This window comes from Peromyscus leucopus, chromosome 2, assembly GCF_004664715.2.
Source record: "Peromyscus leucopus breed LL Stock chromosome 2, UCI_PerLeu_2.1, whole genome shotgun sequence".
Taxonomy (NCBI): domain Eukaryota; kingdom Metazoa; phylum Chordata; class Mammalia; order Rodentia; family Cricetidae; genus Peromyscus; species Peromyscus leucopus.
Window position 1 is genome coordinate 106,113,014 of NC_051064.1, and position 16,982 is coordinate 106,129,995.

Below are 16,982 nucleotides of genomic sequence, written 5' to 3' on the forward strand. Positions count from 1 at the left end.
GATTTCAGAAAGCTTTTTTCTTTTTTAATCAGAAGACTATAAAACATTGTAATGTTAAAAAAATAATTATGTTCAGGAGCTGTATCTCTTTGAGACCTAATCTGTAAGAAGTTGTGGTTGTTTATGCCATGTATATTTGTTTCAGACATTTACTTGAGAAGGAATGTGATGAAGCTTTTCTGTAGTACTGATCAACTTGGAACCACATGAAGTCATTGAATGATGTAATTGTCCAAAGGTTAGGTTTATAGTTGGGATTAAGATTTTAAAATGTTGATTTGTTGGATAATAGATGTGGTGTCTACACCCATTTCACATCAGAACTGTGTAGTTCTGCCCTTTTTATGGTTATATTATTTCCATGGCCTCCTGCTCTCCAGCTTCTCATCAGAGAAACCAAACTAAACAATTCTCTTAGCTGTTTTAGCCTGCTGACTTTGAAATAATGATGGTGTGGTGTAGGAAATATATAATACTGTCTACACTGTTAGGGTTTGTTTGTTGTTGTTGTTAGAAAAACAGTGTTGAAGGGATGAACTGTTCTCTTACTAAAGTTTAGAAGTAGAAATTGGACCTTTGAAAAAGCGCCTCAAAAGAAGCCAGTACAACTGGAATCTAGAATACCACATTTACAACGGAGGCAGGTTTCAAAATGGAACTTAAATACCTCACAGACATGTGTCTTAGATTCCCTGGCTCTTGAAAACTGAACACTTTTCCCTGTTTGTTTTATTGTCTTACCTCTCGTCCTGTTGTGTTTAGCCGAAGAAATATTCTTAATAGCATGCTCTTTTGCCAGTGGCTTCTTCCTTCTCACAACATCTGTGGTTAGCTCTGGCTGAAGTGGCATTTTTTAAGTTCTCTCAAGTTACTGAATTTGTCTAGAAGGAATTTATGTTTGAAGATAGAGATAAAATAATTACGCTGTCAAATGGCAATATTAGTAAAGTAGTTGCTACCAGTTTTATCTGTATATTTTGCCATTTAAGGTTGCTAATGTATGAGTGATACAGTGATACCTGTAAGTTCTGCACTTGGGATGCTGAGGCAGGAGATCATGATCAAAGTCATGCTGGATTTTAGAAAGATCTTGTCCTTCTAGAGGGTGAGGTGGGGGATATAGTCTATTGGTCGAACACTTGCCTAGTGTGTGCGTGTGTGAAGGTCTGGGTTCAGTCCCTGGTATCATGGTCAGGAGGGAATGTAATTGTTTCTACCTCCTGTTTCACAATTTGGTTTTTGTTTTGAGCTTTAGAAACCACTGATAGCAAATTTTGTATATGTATGGTTATTTCAATATAAGTAGGATGAAACCTATTACTGAAGATTTTAATATCTAAAATCATACCTCTTAACTCACCTATATTTTTGAGGACTGTGTTTGCTTTTAAAATCAGAATTAATTTCATATTACTATTTTTGCTTCTAAATCCAAGAGTGTTCTAGATTTTTGAGGGGGTTTAAGCATAATGGAAGGGAAAGATTATGTGAACAATTTCGGTTTGTGTTAGACATTAAAACTTATTGTAAGTTTTTGGTGTCATTAGTCATTTAGTGCTTCTTAGAATGTTTATAAAGGTACACTACACAAAAATGCTAATTTGTTTTCTTTTCCCCTCAGCCATCTGTTGAGTCTTCAAGTCCAGGTAAGTATTTTTATGTGTTTTTATAATCTGCTTGACTACTTGTCCTATTAGTTAAGATAAAGGATAGAGGAGCTAGACTGTCATCTGACTTGCTTCTCTTCTGAATGCTTCTTTTTTCTGGGGAAAAAGAAATGGAGGAAATGTTTGACTGCCCATGAAAGTACAGGTGAGGCAAGTTCATCCTCCTACCTGTCTGGGCTTTCTTTCCCTCTCTCTCTCTCTTTCTCTTCCCTGTCTTCCACTCTTCTCAGTTGCTTTACATATTTCTTATAGTTTAAAATTGTTATTTAACTGAAAGTGTACATGAAATAATGCTTTTGAAAAGGAGTCAGTTAGTTTAAAGATATTCAACACTTTATTTGATAAAAAATTATTAATGTGTTTACCATTGAAGGGCATAGTAAAGTAAGTCAGCCATTCAGCAGGGGAGTTGCATTGGAAACATAAAGAATTTATTCATAGATTTGAGTAGGTTGTATATACTTTAACTGTTCATCTAGGATTTTTATATTCTCCCTTCAATATTGCACACATTTACTCTTTGGGAGTCCTCTGAAGTATGTTTTGTTTGAAAATAACTCACACATTGAATACTTTAGCAAAGTTTAGCATCATGTTGCTGAAATTTGCAAATTGAAGCTATCTGCGTTGTATTGTAATTTTATTTTGGATTTTTTTCATTCATTTTGGGGGGTGCTTGCCCCCCACTCCCAAACAGGGTTTCTCTGTACAGCCCTGGCTGTCTTGGAACTTGCTCTGTAGATCAGGCTGGCCTTGAACTTAGAGTTCCACTTGCCTCTGCCTCCCGAGTGCTGGGATTAAATCCGAGTCCACCACTGCCAAGCTTGTATTGTAATTTTTAGAAAGCTTTGTGTGCGTGTGTGTGTGCTTAACATGAGTAGTCTTTTAATAGTCCAGGATGCTTTCCATGGGCATAAATTGTTGTGTTCTGGAAGTTGGAGTGCACTATTAAATAACTTGAGTGTTGACTTTACACTTGCTTTTGTCTTTATTTCAGCTAAAAGTAGTTTGTCTTTTTTCTGTATGCTCAAGAGTAAAGTATATTGGTCTTTGTAACTTTTTTTTTAACCTTTGTGATTTATAAGTGAGTTCAGGATGGTAGGATTTAGAAGTAAACATGAGATCAGAAAAGTGTATATACCCCAGTATATTGATTGTGGGATATAGAAATATTTCCAGTATTTTTTTTTTTCGAAACTTCAGAAATAAATTTTGCTGAAAAAAGAAAATGGATTCCCTGTGTTTCTTCATGTAGGGTTGCAGATTCCTTAAGCTTTAGTGTTTCTTTAATAAATACATAAATATTAGGGCCTTTGGCAGAAGGAGCATTTGTTGCTAGGCACAATTAGAGATACAAAACTTGATAGAATTAAGGATAGAGGCTTCTCTCATGTAGAAAATATTGTTTAATGGTCATAGGCTGCTCTTCATAGCATCTGTATTTGGGAGTCAGTGCTAGCAGTCATAGTCACATAACTGTGCTAAATGACTTATCTATAAGCTCCATCAGCATCATCCAAAGTGCAGGCACAGTTACAGGGGAGGTAGGTTCTTAAGTGATTAAATAGGTATACATGATACATTGTAACCTAAAGTTATCTTAGTGCCTTTAAAAAGGTGATCCAAAAGTGGATGACAAAGCAGTGATTATCTTAACTCCCTAGCAAAATACTTAACTTGTGCAAAGCAAAAGATGTCCTCATTATTGAGGTTCCCTTCCAGGAAACTTTCCTAATAATGGGTCTAAGCATATGGCAGACAATAATAGGATGGTTAGTTGTTACTTGCAAATAAGGTAGTAAGAACTCACATAAAACAAACACCAGTTTAAAGCAAGAAAATAGTTGAAATTGCAAGTTTTTATGTGATGTGCATGTGGGAAAGGAGTTGGAATTAGAAGAGCAGCTCATTTACACTCTGGATTTAATGTAGTGGGGGAGTGAGGTGACAGGTCTTCAAGTAGAACTGTCTGCAAGTGATGACAAAAGATAAGAGATTTCAGGTAAGTAGTATGACGTTCATGACTTGGTGCTGTGTTCTAGTGAGTTTGGAAGTAAGTGGATAAGAGTATAACAATGAGTAGTTAAATTTTAGCATAATTATTTTTGGCAATATCTATATTCAGTAAGAACTATGTTAAGTTTAATAATGTCCAAAGAGGGGTGGTGATGTAATTTTTTTGTGTGTATGGGTGTTTTGCTTGTATGTATTTATATGTACTGTGCACATGCCTGGAGCTCATGGAGTTCAGAAGAAGAATCCCCTAGAACTTGAGTTAAGGATGGTTGTGAGCTATCAGGTGGGTGTTAGAAACTGAACCCAGATCCTCTGCAAAAGTCACAAGTCCTCCTAACTGCTGAGTCCTTTTTCTCCAGCTCCAGTAGTAGAGCCTTTTTAAAAGTGTCTTTCTGTCTGTAAGAGTGAATAAAAGAGTAGCACAGTCTGTGAGACTGCTTCACTGTTGACTGCTAAGTGTCTCAGAAGAAAAGGTTCAGAAAACTGAAAGGATGATAAAAACCAAAACTCCAAGTTAATGATTCTTATTTGTGCTCTCATGAGAACCCTCCTGCCCAGTAGTTCAACTACTACTATAATACCAATAAAATTAAGACAGTCTGTTGTAAGGAATTAAGACAGGATGCTTTTCCATTTTTTATATAAATCATTCTGAACCTTGCATAATGACTCATTTTCATTAAAATCTAGTATAAAATAATTGGGCTTGGCATTTACTTATTTTATATTTAATATTTTTCAAATGCTTCTAAAAAAGAATTGTGTCTTCCAGGTGTTTTGCCACCTGTTGGCGATTACAGGTCACATATGTTAGTAAACTTAGACTCTCCTTAAGTGTTCTTTGAGACAAGACATGTAGAGGACTTACAGGAAGTTTGGAACACAGGAGTTGAAGTTACAGCTGGGACTCTGTTCCATCTTTGCTGTATTTTGAAGCACTATATATGTTCTTAAGCTTGTATCTTTCTCTTCCCTCCCTCTTTTAAATGGGGTGATAATACCTACTTCATACTGCTTGAGGATTGAGATAATGTTTGTCAAATGATTGAGCTTATTATTTGGCACATAGTTAAAGGGGAGGGCTCTTCTGAATATTGTGGGAGTTGACTAAAGAACTCTTAGCCATTGGTATACCCTGGTTTCTTCATTTTTACTTCTGATTCTCTTACATAGAGTGAAATAAGGGGATTGGCATGGCTGTTAATGCAACTCTTAATAATTTGAACTGATAAAAAGATCCTTCCCCCCCCCCATGTTAAATGACATACTTGTCTATAAGTAAGCAGTGCTTTTGCAAACTGAAGTCTTGGTTTGGCACTAATCAAAATGTGGGAAATGTCTACAGAACACCCACATTCCTAGCTTTTGCAGTCTATTTAAATCTAGTAACATTCCCCCAAACCAGGCTAAATATTGATTAGGATATATCAGTTCCTTTGAGTTACTTGTATTTCCTTTAATAAAAATTTTATATATGCTTTTAATACATTTTACTTCTATTACCCCTGAGTTATTTCAAATCACCTGCATAAGTTCAAGGTAATTACTCAAATATTAGAATTTATTTTCAAGGTAGTGCTGATAGTACATGTATATTTTCACTAGATGGGCAAGTGTTGCTTAACAGCAAGCACACATTCTGATTAACTCAGGTGGCTGAGCAGTTAATATAGAGCATACCTCTACAAGCCTGCCACATACCTATACTATGTGATGTAACCACTGTCATATGTGCAGCCTGTCATCGACCTAGAAAATCATCCACAGTATGTGACTGTTCAGATTTTCAAGGACCAAAGAGATTCTCAAACCTTAAACAGGTGGTTAAAAATGGTTTTTCCCCTCCACAAAAAAAGACGATTCTTACTTGATGGAACTCTTTTTCTTTATAACTTAGTTTCCTGTTTAGAAGATTACAGCAAAAATTTTAAGTTAAAAATATTCTACCCCAATTTCACAGTATAACATATAGGAGTAAGCCTGGCAAACAGTAGTTCCTTGTATGAGCTTTTTGGGAGTGGGGATGAGTAAAGCTTATTTTTTAAAGCAAAAACATTTACTGTGTCTATCTTTTTCCTGGTCCTTTTTAACTTACATCCAGCCTCAAATAAACAATGCATATATACTAAAATAACATTGGTAAGATGCACTTAATTTGGTTTACCATACATCTGGAAATGTTCTTTATAGGAGGCTCAGCAACATCAGAGGACCATGAGTTTGATCCATCAGCTGACATGCTGGTTCATGATTTTGATGATGAGCGAACATTAGAAGAAGAAGAGATGATGGAAGGAGAGACAAACTTCAGTTCTGAAATAGAGGATCTTGCAAGGGTAAATGACCTATACTAGCAGTGAAATGGTGCGGCATGTGGAGCGGGACACTGGAGACTTCGGTGCTCTGTTTATGCTGGAAATTTTAAATACCCCAACCATTGGTGGCGTATTTAACATTTGAAATTGTGGCTAAAAAAATTATTGTGTAAAACTCAGTAGTAATTTTTGGTGAAACATAGATCTGTCAGAAATGGGCCATGAAAGGATCCTAAATTTTCCCTTGTGGCCCCCTCCCACCAGTTACTGCATCTTTTATTTACTCTCTTCAAAGCCTAAATGTCTTCAACGTCATCATTTTCCTCTCTGATTAAAGTTCTAGATTGTGTCTCCCTCTTGCTATCAGTGTTGTTATCTTTGACCTTTCTGCACGCATTGTTCTTCTCATTCTTGGGGCTTTTCTCATTGGTATTCAACACAGCTGACCATTCTCTCTCCACTCTGCTTTTCCCTGTACTCCATTTCCTCTTCAGTGTTCTCTGTGCATTCCTCTTTACCTAAAGTTTAAGTGTTTGTACTTCTTGGCTATTGGTGCCAGACCTATTCTTCTGTTCTTGTCTCTCTTAGGTAAATGCTCAGAACATACTATAAAGTTCAGCTGCATCAGAATGTGCTATAGACTTAATAAATACAGCAGATCTTCCAAGGTGGGCTCCCAGTCTGCATCTTCATTAAGCAAATTTGAGCCACCTGCATACCAAATCTGAAAACTACCAGCCTGTGTGATCTAATCTATTTCATGGTCTCTGCTCAGTTCTTCTTGGTTTGTATTTCTGGCTTAACTCTTCCATCTTATTCTCCAACTTGACTTTTTCCTTAAACATTTCAGCAGCTATCTCTAAAATTGTGAACACTCAAAACAATACTTACTGTTCCCTCCTTACCTGTTCCTTCTCTGTCTATAAAAAAAATGTCACCTTAAAAACTACTTACATTTATTTACATTGTTGGCTAAGTCTGAAACAAGGGAAAATGTTTCTTTTGTTGCCAACATTGCTTTTCTAAATAAGCCTGTTATTGCTCCCCACTGAAATACCTCTAACCAGTTCTTGTTCCATATCTACCCCAGGAGGTATTTTTTCTATCCTGGACTACTATGACTGCTTCCTAATTAGTTTCCCCATTTCATGTTTTGCTATATTTCTTCTAATAAATTTTCCATGCAGCATCTATAGTGACCTTTCTAAAGTACAAAACCTTTTATTTCAACCTCTTATAACTCCTAAAGAAAATCTAGATTCCTTAATCTTGCTGCAAGGCCAACTGCTTGATAGGACCTTTTCCATTTCCCATTTTAAAAAAGCTGTTACACTGTACCTTAATAACTGCTTTTGGTCTTGGATTAGGTAGTTTGTTCCTGCTTTGAGGTGTATTTGGCAATCTAGGATTTGCTGCTGCCTTCTGGATTTGGTGTTACCATTCATATATGCTAATTAGCTTAAAAAATAAACAAAAATGCTGTATCCTATTTAGTATGGCTTAGTTTTGTTTCCCTACCTCAGTTCATACATATTTATATGTATGTGTAGGTCATAATACCTATAGCCTTCATTAATTTCATAAGGGGATCTGGTATTCTCTAATATAACTTAGGTGTATGATGTAATTTGTTCCATGATAAAAGAAATGTAAAACAGACACCGTGCTGATGTTTATAGATAGAGAAGATGGATGTTATTATTATTTTATAGTAATTAACTGTGTTTCAGAATTTAGTTGGGGATTTGAAAGGAGTCCTGATAGCATTTAGTTAAATCTTGCCTGGGTCCTGTTTGGGATCGTTTAGTTACTAAAATAGCATTATTCACCATGTCTAAGCAAATTATTTTTAACTTTGACCAGAGAACTGAATTTATTTTGGTGGCAATATTGTACTTTGGTTTTCACAGAGCCTTTCAAAAAATTATGGTGTACTTGAGGTCAGAAACAGTCTTTTAAAAGTAAGAAGCTAGTCAGTCATTGCTTATTCTTTTCTTTAGGAAATGGTAATTGAAATTTATAGAGGTTAGAGAAAGGAAGTAATCCTATATGTTTTCATCTCTTTTTTGTTTCTGGTTTTTTGTTTTGTTTTGTTTTTCCGAGGCAGGCTTTCTCTGTGTAGCTTTGGAGCCTTTCCTGGAAGCCACTCTGTAGCCCAAGCTGATCCTCCCGCTTCTGCTGGGATTAAAGGCATGCACCACCACCACCCAGCGTATGTTTTCATCTCAAGCAGTCTTACACCTCCCCAGAATCTCCTCTGGCTTTCCACATAGAGCAAAATTTTACATTTAAGTATCTCCGTATCTAGAACTTTTGTAACCTGAAACTAAATGGTGTGATTAGATTTCCTGTAGTTACAAACTTTATAAGTATGGACCAAACCATTTTTTCTTTAAGAAATAAACCAGTTTGTCTTATTGATTACTCATCTGCTTTTACAGGAGCAAGACAGTGGTAAAGTTCAGGGGGTGGTGCTTTTCATTTGGAACTTTCATTGTATGAAATCTGTCCTTTTTTTTTTATGTAATTGTGGACAAACTTCACAGTTCATTCAAATTAGCAGTAAATTTAACAAATGCATTTCACTCTCACCTCTGAGTTCTTTCAGATCAAAATCAGCTGGGTTAAGTCAAAGATAGATATTCAAATATTAAAATACTTTGAAAGTTTTAATTTCATTCAACTTGAATTCTAAACTTTTCATTGAGTACTGTTGATATGGGCTTTAATGTATGTAGCTACCACCGCATATCATGTCAGTATAAAAGGTGTTATATGTCTTTTTTTTTAAATTTGCATTTGTGTGGGGATGTCAGATCCCCTAGACTGGATTTATAGTTGTGAGCTGCCATGTGGGGACTAGGAATTGAACCTTGAACCTGGGTCCCCGCAAGAACAGTAAGTGCTCTTAACCACTGAGCCATCTCTCAGCCCCCATATAAGTCTTACATTTAGATAATTTAATACAATTAGATGAATTGGTTAGAACTTGCTGTGGTACTAATAGGAATGTTAAAATTATGCACACAATTCATGAAGTTTTGTGTTTGCTCTGAATTGCCAGTACCGAAATTTAACCAATGCTTGTTAAAATTCAAGAGACCAAGCATGGGCACAATTGTAACACTACATTCAGAAGAAAGATTAGTATCAACTACTTCTGTATATTTAAATGCATTGTAGAAGAAAAGGACTTTTATTAACAACATCTATTCTTTTTTGGTTTCTCGAGACAGGGTTTCTCTGTGTAGCTTTGCGCCTTTCCTGGAACTCGCTTTGGAGACCAGGCTGGCCTCGAACTCACAGAGATCCGCCTGGCTCTGCCTCCCGAGTGCTGGGATTAAAGGCGAGCACCACCACCGCCCGGCCAACAACATCTATTCTTAATACACACTTTAAAGCACTGGACACATTCCCAGTAAAGTACCAAAGCCTAGGGACAGAGATTTATGTAGCTCATGGGAATGCCCACACTAACCTCTTAAGCACATACTTTTACCTTGTCGTAAAACTGTCTCCCAATTTATTTTTGTCACTTCTTTGGATGCTCTTTATAGAAAAAAAATGAGAGTTTGACATTTTCTTGTGTACATGAATAAAAATGAGAACATGACTACTCCTAGGTATGGTTAAGAAGAAGATTTTTACTGTAGATATGAGAGAGAACAGCCATAAGAGTCCAGACTGAAAAGGAACATGGCCAACAGAATAGACCTGTCCATGAGAGGAGAGAATGAAGAGAGAAGGGCAAGAGGGGACCAGGATCCAAGAGAAGAGGACCAAGAGAGTGCTTGGCTGAAATGGCTGGGTTATCTGGGGATGGAAGCTGGGGGAAAGGAAAGTGAAGCTTAGGGGCTTGAAGAGGTTTAAGGTAGGGTAGGGGGTGAGAAGTGCTGAGAGGAGCCAGGACTATACCAGGTACTTGTGATGCTGAGAGAACCTGAGGCCAGCATGTACTGTGTATGCTAATAGGCACCATAGTTAGCCATTTGTCCTGAGTCTTTGCGACCTGACAGTATGCATAGGCTGAATTATAAATACAAAAGAAACCCTGATATGAAAATTGTAAAAGAAGTTTATTGACCAGCCCTAAGTGATTGGTTACCTTCAGAACTGTCTTAGTCAAATCTAGATGTGGTCCCTTAGGACTTATCTCCTCTTCATAAGCCTGTATTGCTAAGTCCATTTTGGTACAGTATATCTGAAGAATAATGTGCCCATCCACCAAATGGCCCTGCTGTGAAAGTTTGCATCTGTGCCACATTCATGAGAGAAGACTTATTTCTTCTGCAACCAGAAAATTGATGCTACTCTGATCTTATAGTACTATTGTATGGTAGTGTTTGATGGCTTTATCTTCCTGTCTTGACTCATGTGTATGCCTGGTGTCTTTAGAGGGAGGCCAGAAAAGAGTGTCAGTTCCTGTGGAAGTACAGTTAAAGATAGTTATGAGCCTCTATGTGGGTGTTGGGAACCAAATTCTGGTCCTCTGCAAGAACAAGTATTTGTAATTGCTGAGCCATCTCTGCAGCTCTTGGTGTTTGTCTTTTAAATAGCCCATTCTTTTCGACTTCAGGCAGGGTCCAGTTAGCTTACACAGATATGACTGCCCCACTTTTTTTTAGTATTTAGACAACTTACTTTCTAAAGCACATTATAATGTACATCTGTTTCTATTCACCTTGTGTCATTATCCCTCATAGTCTTATCTCCTCAGCCTTTATGTCATATTGCATCAAGATGATGTGTATTTAACCTGAGTTCAGATTTCAAGGAAGAAAGTATATGTGCACATGTAATTAAGTACACGACCCAGTGAGTTAAATAACTTGGGTCCTTAATTTAGCTTCACTATTCCATAAGCATATAACTTGATTATCATTGTTAAACTTCCGTCCTTATGAAGATGGTAATGTAGAACACTTGGCACAATGTCTGACACATAATAAAACTACTAAATAAATCTTCATTGTGTCGTTCCCGCGGTTCTCAGAAAGGTGAATCACAGCTGTGAGCATGTGCTACATGCCCCGTAGCTGTTGCTCTCTGTGATTTTTATATCCTTCCTCCTAGATGGAGGGTAAAACACACCTTCTTCATTGTGATGTTTCCATGCAAGTTGAATGAAATTCCTTGGTACCTGGTAGAAAGAACATAGACTTTGATAATGAAACTAGTAAGATGTTCTCTAGACTAGGTGACTGATAGATCCTCATTCACTTATGTTCTACTGGCCAAGTTTTAATCATCCTTTAGTCTTTTTCTCTAAGGGAAATACAGATATTCACTTTGCAAATAACTATTGTTGACAGTATCAAAATCCTGAGAGTAGAAAGACAGAACCGTATCTGGAACAAATGTAGTCAGTGAAGAATTCAGTGTATTGTGTATAGCATGTGATTAAGGGCAGGAAAATATCCAGGATTTGGGACTCAAGTAATACCTTAATTTCTGCTTTTTAAAATGATTGGGCTTCCTTTTTCAAATCAACTTTTCATTGTGCTGTTCCTACATTGTGTGATATCCTCCCTTTATTTTTGTTTAGCTGATTCTGATAAAATACTAGAAACAAACTGAGAAGCTGAATGTTTTTATCCATGTCTGCCTGGTACTAATTAAGAGTTATTCTTGTTACAGACCAAGGAGATTATATACACAGCACTTTGAGCATTCTCAGCTTAATTCTTGTGAGTGAGATAAGGGCATCAGCATTACCTACGGGCAGGAACTCCTATTCCTTATTAACTTCGACCCAAAGACCTAGCAAAATCTGTAAACTTACCAGTCTCTCTAAAGAAGTCATGGGCTCGGGAGATGGATAGCACAGTGTTGGATGCACTTGCTGTGTAAGCATGAGGACCTTAGTTCGTATCCCCAGCACCCATGTAAAACACCAGGTAACCCCAGCATTGGGAGTGGGAGTGCTAAGAAAGGATGATCATTGAGGTTTCCCAGCCACTGCTTAGCTGGTGTATCAAAAGACTAAGTTGAAGGAGGTCCCTCCCTTAATACCTGGTAGAATGTAGACTTTGATAATGTAATGTTCTGTGAAAATGGGTGACTGATGGGCCTTAGTACAATAATGATCTGATACAGTAGGACCACCCAAAGTCCTCTGGCTTCTGGGTGCTGCATGCACCACACGCCACTCTCACCCTGCCCCCATACACAGATGATGACTACCAATCCATTGTTAGAAATGTTGCACACACACAAAGATGTCAAAGTCAGTATCCTTTAACCCAAGGTTTAGTGTAGAGTGTTTATTTTTCCGAGTGTGCTATGAGACAAATGCTGGCAAATGCTTTGGAGGACTTGGAGGAAGCTGTATCATGTGTTCAGGTTTTAGCTGAGAGACTAGAGGAATCCAATAAAGCCCATCCAAGATAGATTGCCAGAAGATGTAGCTTGCCCTCCTAGAGAGGGTCTGCCGCTAAGACTGACTAGCCACAAATAAAATTGGCTTCCAGGTGGCATGCACTTTTAACTCTGGCACCCATGAACTAAGGCAGAAAAACCATGAGTTGGAAACTAGCTTAGGCTACAGAGTAAGTTCCAGGCCAATATAGATGCAGTAAAACCTTGTCCTAAAAAACAAAAAATGTAATATTAGTAGGCGTTTGTCTATTCTTGCATTTATGCTTTCCTGTCTATCATTTTGAGGCCTCAGCTCTGCACCCCAGCCTGGCCTTGTACTCCCTGTATAGTCCAATCTGACTTGGAGTTTGAGATCTTCCTGCCTCAGTCTCCCTGGTCCTGGGATTACAGACATACACCACTATACCTGGTTGTTTATTTGAACTTTTTATAGGCATGTTCCTTGTACATTTTTACCAACTACAGTATGGCAACTTGGTACTTGTGTTTGGTAAACCAGAGCTGTGAACATTTCCATTCTTTCAGACATCGACCTTTTCTTTCCCCATCTAGGTATTGCTGGATTCTGAACCCAATTATTTTTTCATGTGTTTCAAACTTTTGTTCTTTTCTTTTTCAGTCATTCTGAAAATGCAGCTTGTTTTGAAACAGCATTAACTAAGCTTGCATACTAATGAATGAACAACTAAGAGTCATTCTGACACGGAGCAAAAGTGACCAAAAAAAGTAACCATGAGGATCAGACCTGAACAAAAAATTGTCATTTAAGAAACCTAGGTCATAGAAATTAAGTTTAAAAACAAAAAGAGCCGGGCAGTGGTGGCGCACGCCTTTAATCCCAGCACTCGGGAGGCAGAGCCAGGCGGATCTCTGTGAGTTTGAGGCCAGCCTGGGCTACCAAGTGAGCTCCAGGAAAGGCGCAAAGCTACACAGAGAAACCCTGTCTCGAAAAAACCAAAAAAAAAAAAAAAAGAAAGAAACAGAAAACCCACTATGTCTGTGATTAATCTGTTACTGATCTTCCCATAGCCTAAATCCTTTTGAAATAGTATTGGTGGTGATGAGGATATAGTTTTCACTTACTATGTATGGGAAGTATGTCTGCTTCTATCAAGAGGGTCTGATTTTTTTTTTTTTTTTAATTTTTATGCTTTAACCATTTATCATTTGACTTCAATGACTTTCTCCGTGTGCTAGTTTTGTCACTGGTTCTTTTAGTGGAGTCTGTGAGATATTGAGGAGGCTACTTTGCACTGTCTCTGCCCTTTCTTAGTATTGGAGGTGTTTCTGGACTTTTGAGAAGTAAAATTTATGTAGGGACTTGTACTTCTTATCTGTGTTACGTGAGGAAAAACAGTCCATGGTTTAACTACTCTGCTTTTCAAGTGAAATTCCCTTCTGTACAGTTAATATGTCATCTGACTTTTGTAAGCTAACTGAGCTGCTTGTTTTGTTAGTGGAAGATTTGAAAAATAATGTCCAGGCTTTCTATTCTCCCACTGGAAAGGCTGATTGGCTGCTATCTTATCCTGCACCTGTGAAATTAGTGTCCTTTGAGATATTTCATACTCATGTAAGAAGCCTTACTTAGAAATTTTTTTAAATGCAGATTAAAAGTCTGGCAGTGGTGGTGCATGCCTTTAATCTGAGCCCTCAGGAGGCAGAGGCAGGGGGTCTGAGTTTGAGGCCAAGCCTAGTCTACAGAGTGAGTTCAGAACATCCAGGGCTACACAGAGAAAACCTGCCTCAAAAAACAAAAACAAAACAAAGCAAATACAGTTTAGAGAACCCTCATCTAAGACATTAGGCTAGAGACTAGCATAAGACCAGCATCCTGTTCTTCCAGCTGACTTAACGTTCTAAATAAGGCAGATCAACACTCAGGACCCCAAAGGGGTTGTTCGATTGATGTGTTGTTATAGAGTGGACCAAGCACTGTGGTCTAGTCAGAAAATGATTTCAAAATAGAGCATGGCCTTCTCAATGAACTCGGTTAAATTGTCACTTAACAGTCACTCTAATAGTAACATTCATTGTCCTAAAACAGGAACTAAAAACGAAACAAGCTGTTTGTGAATTCTTATACAGCTGGTAAGAATGATAGTTGTAAACTGCCATGTTAGTGTTTCTTTTCAGTTTGACTCCCATACCTTTAGTGACCCTTACTAATTAACTTCAGTTGCCGAACCTACTTCTTATTTGGGGTGCCTATTGGGTTTAAGGAAAATTATATGAGCTGGAATTAGGAGGTCCAGGGGTCAAACAGCATGTACTGTGTCTCTGCTTTGCTTCCTTAATGTGATATTTTTAGATCATGGTGATATTTTGTGTTCTAACAAATAAAATATCACCACATCTTAATACAAAAATGAAAATAGCAGACATTACCGTCTGATAGTCTTAAAGATCTGAGGAGATTGTGTGCTTCTGGCTGCTTTCGTTCTTAGAGAAAGTGAAATCAAAGCATCTGGTTCAGATGTTTGACCACTAAGATGCTTGGGAGGCTGTTTCTATTTGTGGAAATGTCCTTTTTTCTATCCTTACTAGTAAGTTTTTGGGTCTTGGTGTTGAAGTTCTGTTCTTTTTAAGTACTGACTCTAGTCTTCAATTTCGGTGTCCTTGGTACTGTTCAGATTTCCATGGGCCAGTTCTTTCAATACCTCAAGTATGGTTTTAGTTATACTTTAAAAATAACACAGCATGGCTGTCAATTAAATATCTTATCTGGCATGGTGATGCCTTGCTAGATATAGCAATTGCTTGTCAAACTATAGTCTACAGATTATTGGACCCTTCAGAACTAAACTCTTTCAAAGTAGGATCACAAGTTGATTTACAGTGGGCAGTACAAGTATCAAATGCCATTTTCTCCCTCTGAAGAATTTACAGATTATTAATTACTAAATTTTTTTCTTAAAAAAATATGTCTGTGTGTGTGTGTGTGTGTGTGTGTGTGTGTGTGTGTGTGTGTGTGTGTTGGGATGTATGTGAGGGGTTGCAGGTGCCCAAGAAGGTCAGAGGTATCACATTGCCTAGAACTGGAATTGCAGGTGGTTGTGAGCTACCCATTTTAGGTGCTGAGAACTGATCCTAGGTCCTCTCCATGAGCAGTAAGTGCCTTTAAACAGCCCATCCCCCCTACCATCTACATAGATTCTGAGTGAGGGGAGATGAACTTGGTGTTACCAGTTTTATGTTACACATTCTAATGTATATATATCCTCTCTGCAGAAATGTTTGATATGTGAATTAGACTTCTGTTGATATTATGGCATATAATGGTAGAAAACTATAAAATATATTGTCTTATAAGAGCACCATTTCTCTAGGTTCCAATTTAACACTTACGTTTTTCTTTAGAATATGTATGTGTATTTGTGTTTGTGTGTATATGTTCAGATAAGTTGGGTTAAACTTTGATTTTTTTATAATCAGAATTTTATTGGTTTTGATGCTTGACATCTCTTGATTAGTGATTGCCTTCTGCAGAAAATGGATTTTATTTTCCCAAATAAGGCTATTTATTCATTTTATTCACAGTGGATATGTCTTTTGGAGGGATTGAAGGTCCTGACTGAAGCCCTAAAATACGCTAATAAAATTATTAACCTTTAGAGTCATAAGATGAAAATCTGAATGTATTATGTGACTTGTGTAATTTTTTAAAGAAAATTCTTTAATGTATGTGCCCATGTTTCCTCATCTATGTGATGGGATTAATGTAATAGTTACATAGATAATCAATGCTGACATGATTTTTATATCTAAATTGAAGATTACTTAGAACAATATATATGGCTTTGTAACCTAGTATCATTTTGTATGTAATTGCTGTTGTTCCTGCAGTGTGCTTTGCCTGAGTAGGGAATTTAATCTCCCTTTCTGGATTTATTGAATTAGATGACATCCTGTTTTCTAATTACTCTCTTTGACCCAAATTATTTAGGGTACTGTTCATAATAATCCATATGTAAGGGCTAACTGACTCTGGTATGTAGACTGAATTATTGCAAAAATTGTAATTGATTTCAGACTATTGACAAATATACAGACCAGTTAAAATTGGTCAGTTTATAGGAATAAAAGATTGGGTTTTTATTTCTCCTTTTCATAATTTGAAAATACTGAACGTATTAGACACAAAACCACATATATTCTCTAAAGAAAAAAACAAGTGTCAATTTAGTACTTTACAGATTTGTAAATTACAACATGGAAATATGAAGTCATTGATTTCGGAAATTGGCTTATTTTGGTGTACTTAGGAAGGCGACATGCCAATCCACGAGCTTCTCAGCCTCTATGGTTATGACAGCACTGTTCGGTTACCTGAAGAAGATGAGGAGGAAGAGGACGAGGAGGAGGAAGGTGAAGATGATGAAGACGCTGATAATGATGACAACAGTGGCTGTAGTGGGGAAAATAAAGTAAGTTAGTGCTCGTCCAGTGTTTTTTTATCTTCTTCGTGGAACATTTATGTTCTAAAATTCCTGTTGTATTTGTGAAACCACAGATAGTACTAAGCTCTAAATATAATTTTGTACAGTATGATTAAATTTTGAAAATAAAAATTAGGAAATGTGTGATATAAAAATTGAAAATCCCT

General features: G+C 37.1%; 1 protein-coding gene across 14 annotated transcripts in view; it reads left to right on the plus strand.

The window, feature by feature from the left end:
- Mier1 (MIER1 transcriptional regulator) overlaps positions 1–16,982 on the plus strand; it is a 55,646-nt gene that overhangs the window by 11,971 nt on the left and 26,693 nt on the right. For 7 of the 14 annotated variants that reach the window (XM_028887781.2, XM_028887738.2, XM_028887767.2 and 4 more), the window contains 3 exons: positions 1,622–1,646; positions 5,874–6,019; positions 16,642–16,803. In XM_028887781.2, the coding sequence (XP_028743614.1) occupies positions 1,622–1,646; positions 5,874–6,019; positions 16,642–16,803 (333 nt within the window). Of the gene's footprint in view, positions 1–214; positions 239–1,621; positions 1,647–1,775; positions 1,813–5,873; positions 6,020–16,641; positions 16,804–16,982 lie in introns of those variants that run through there. The other 7 variants (XM_028887802.2, XM_028887761.2, XM_028887788.2 and 4 more) reach the window with 3 other exon arrangements.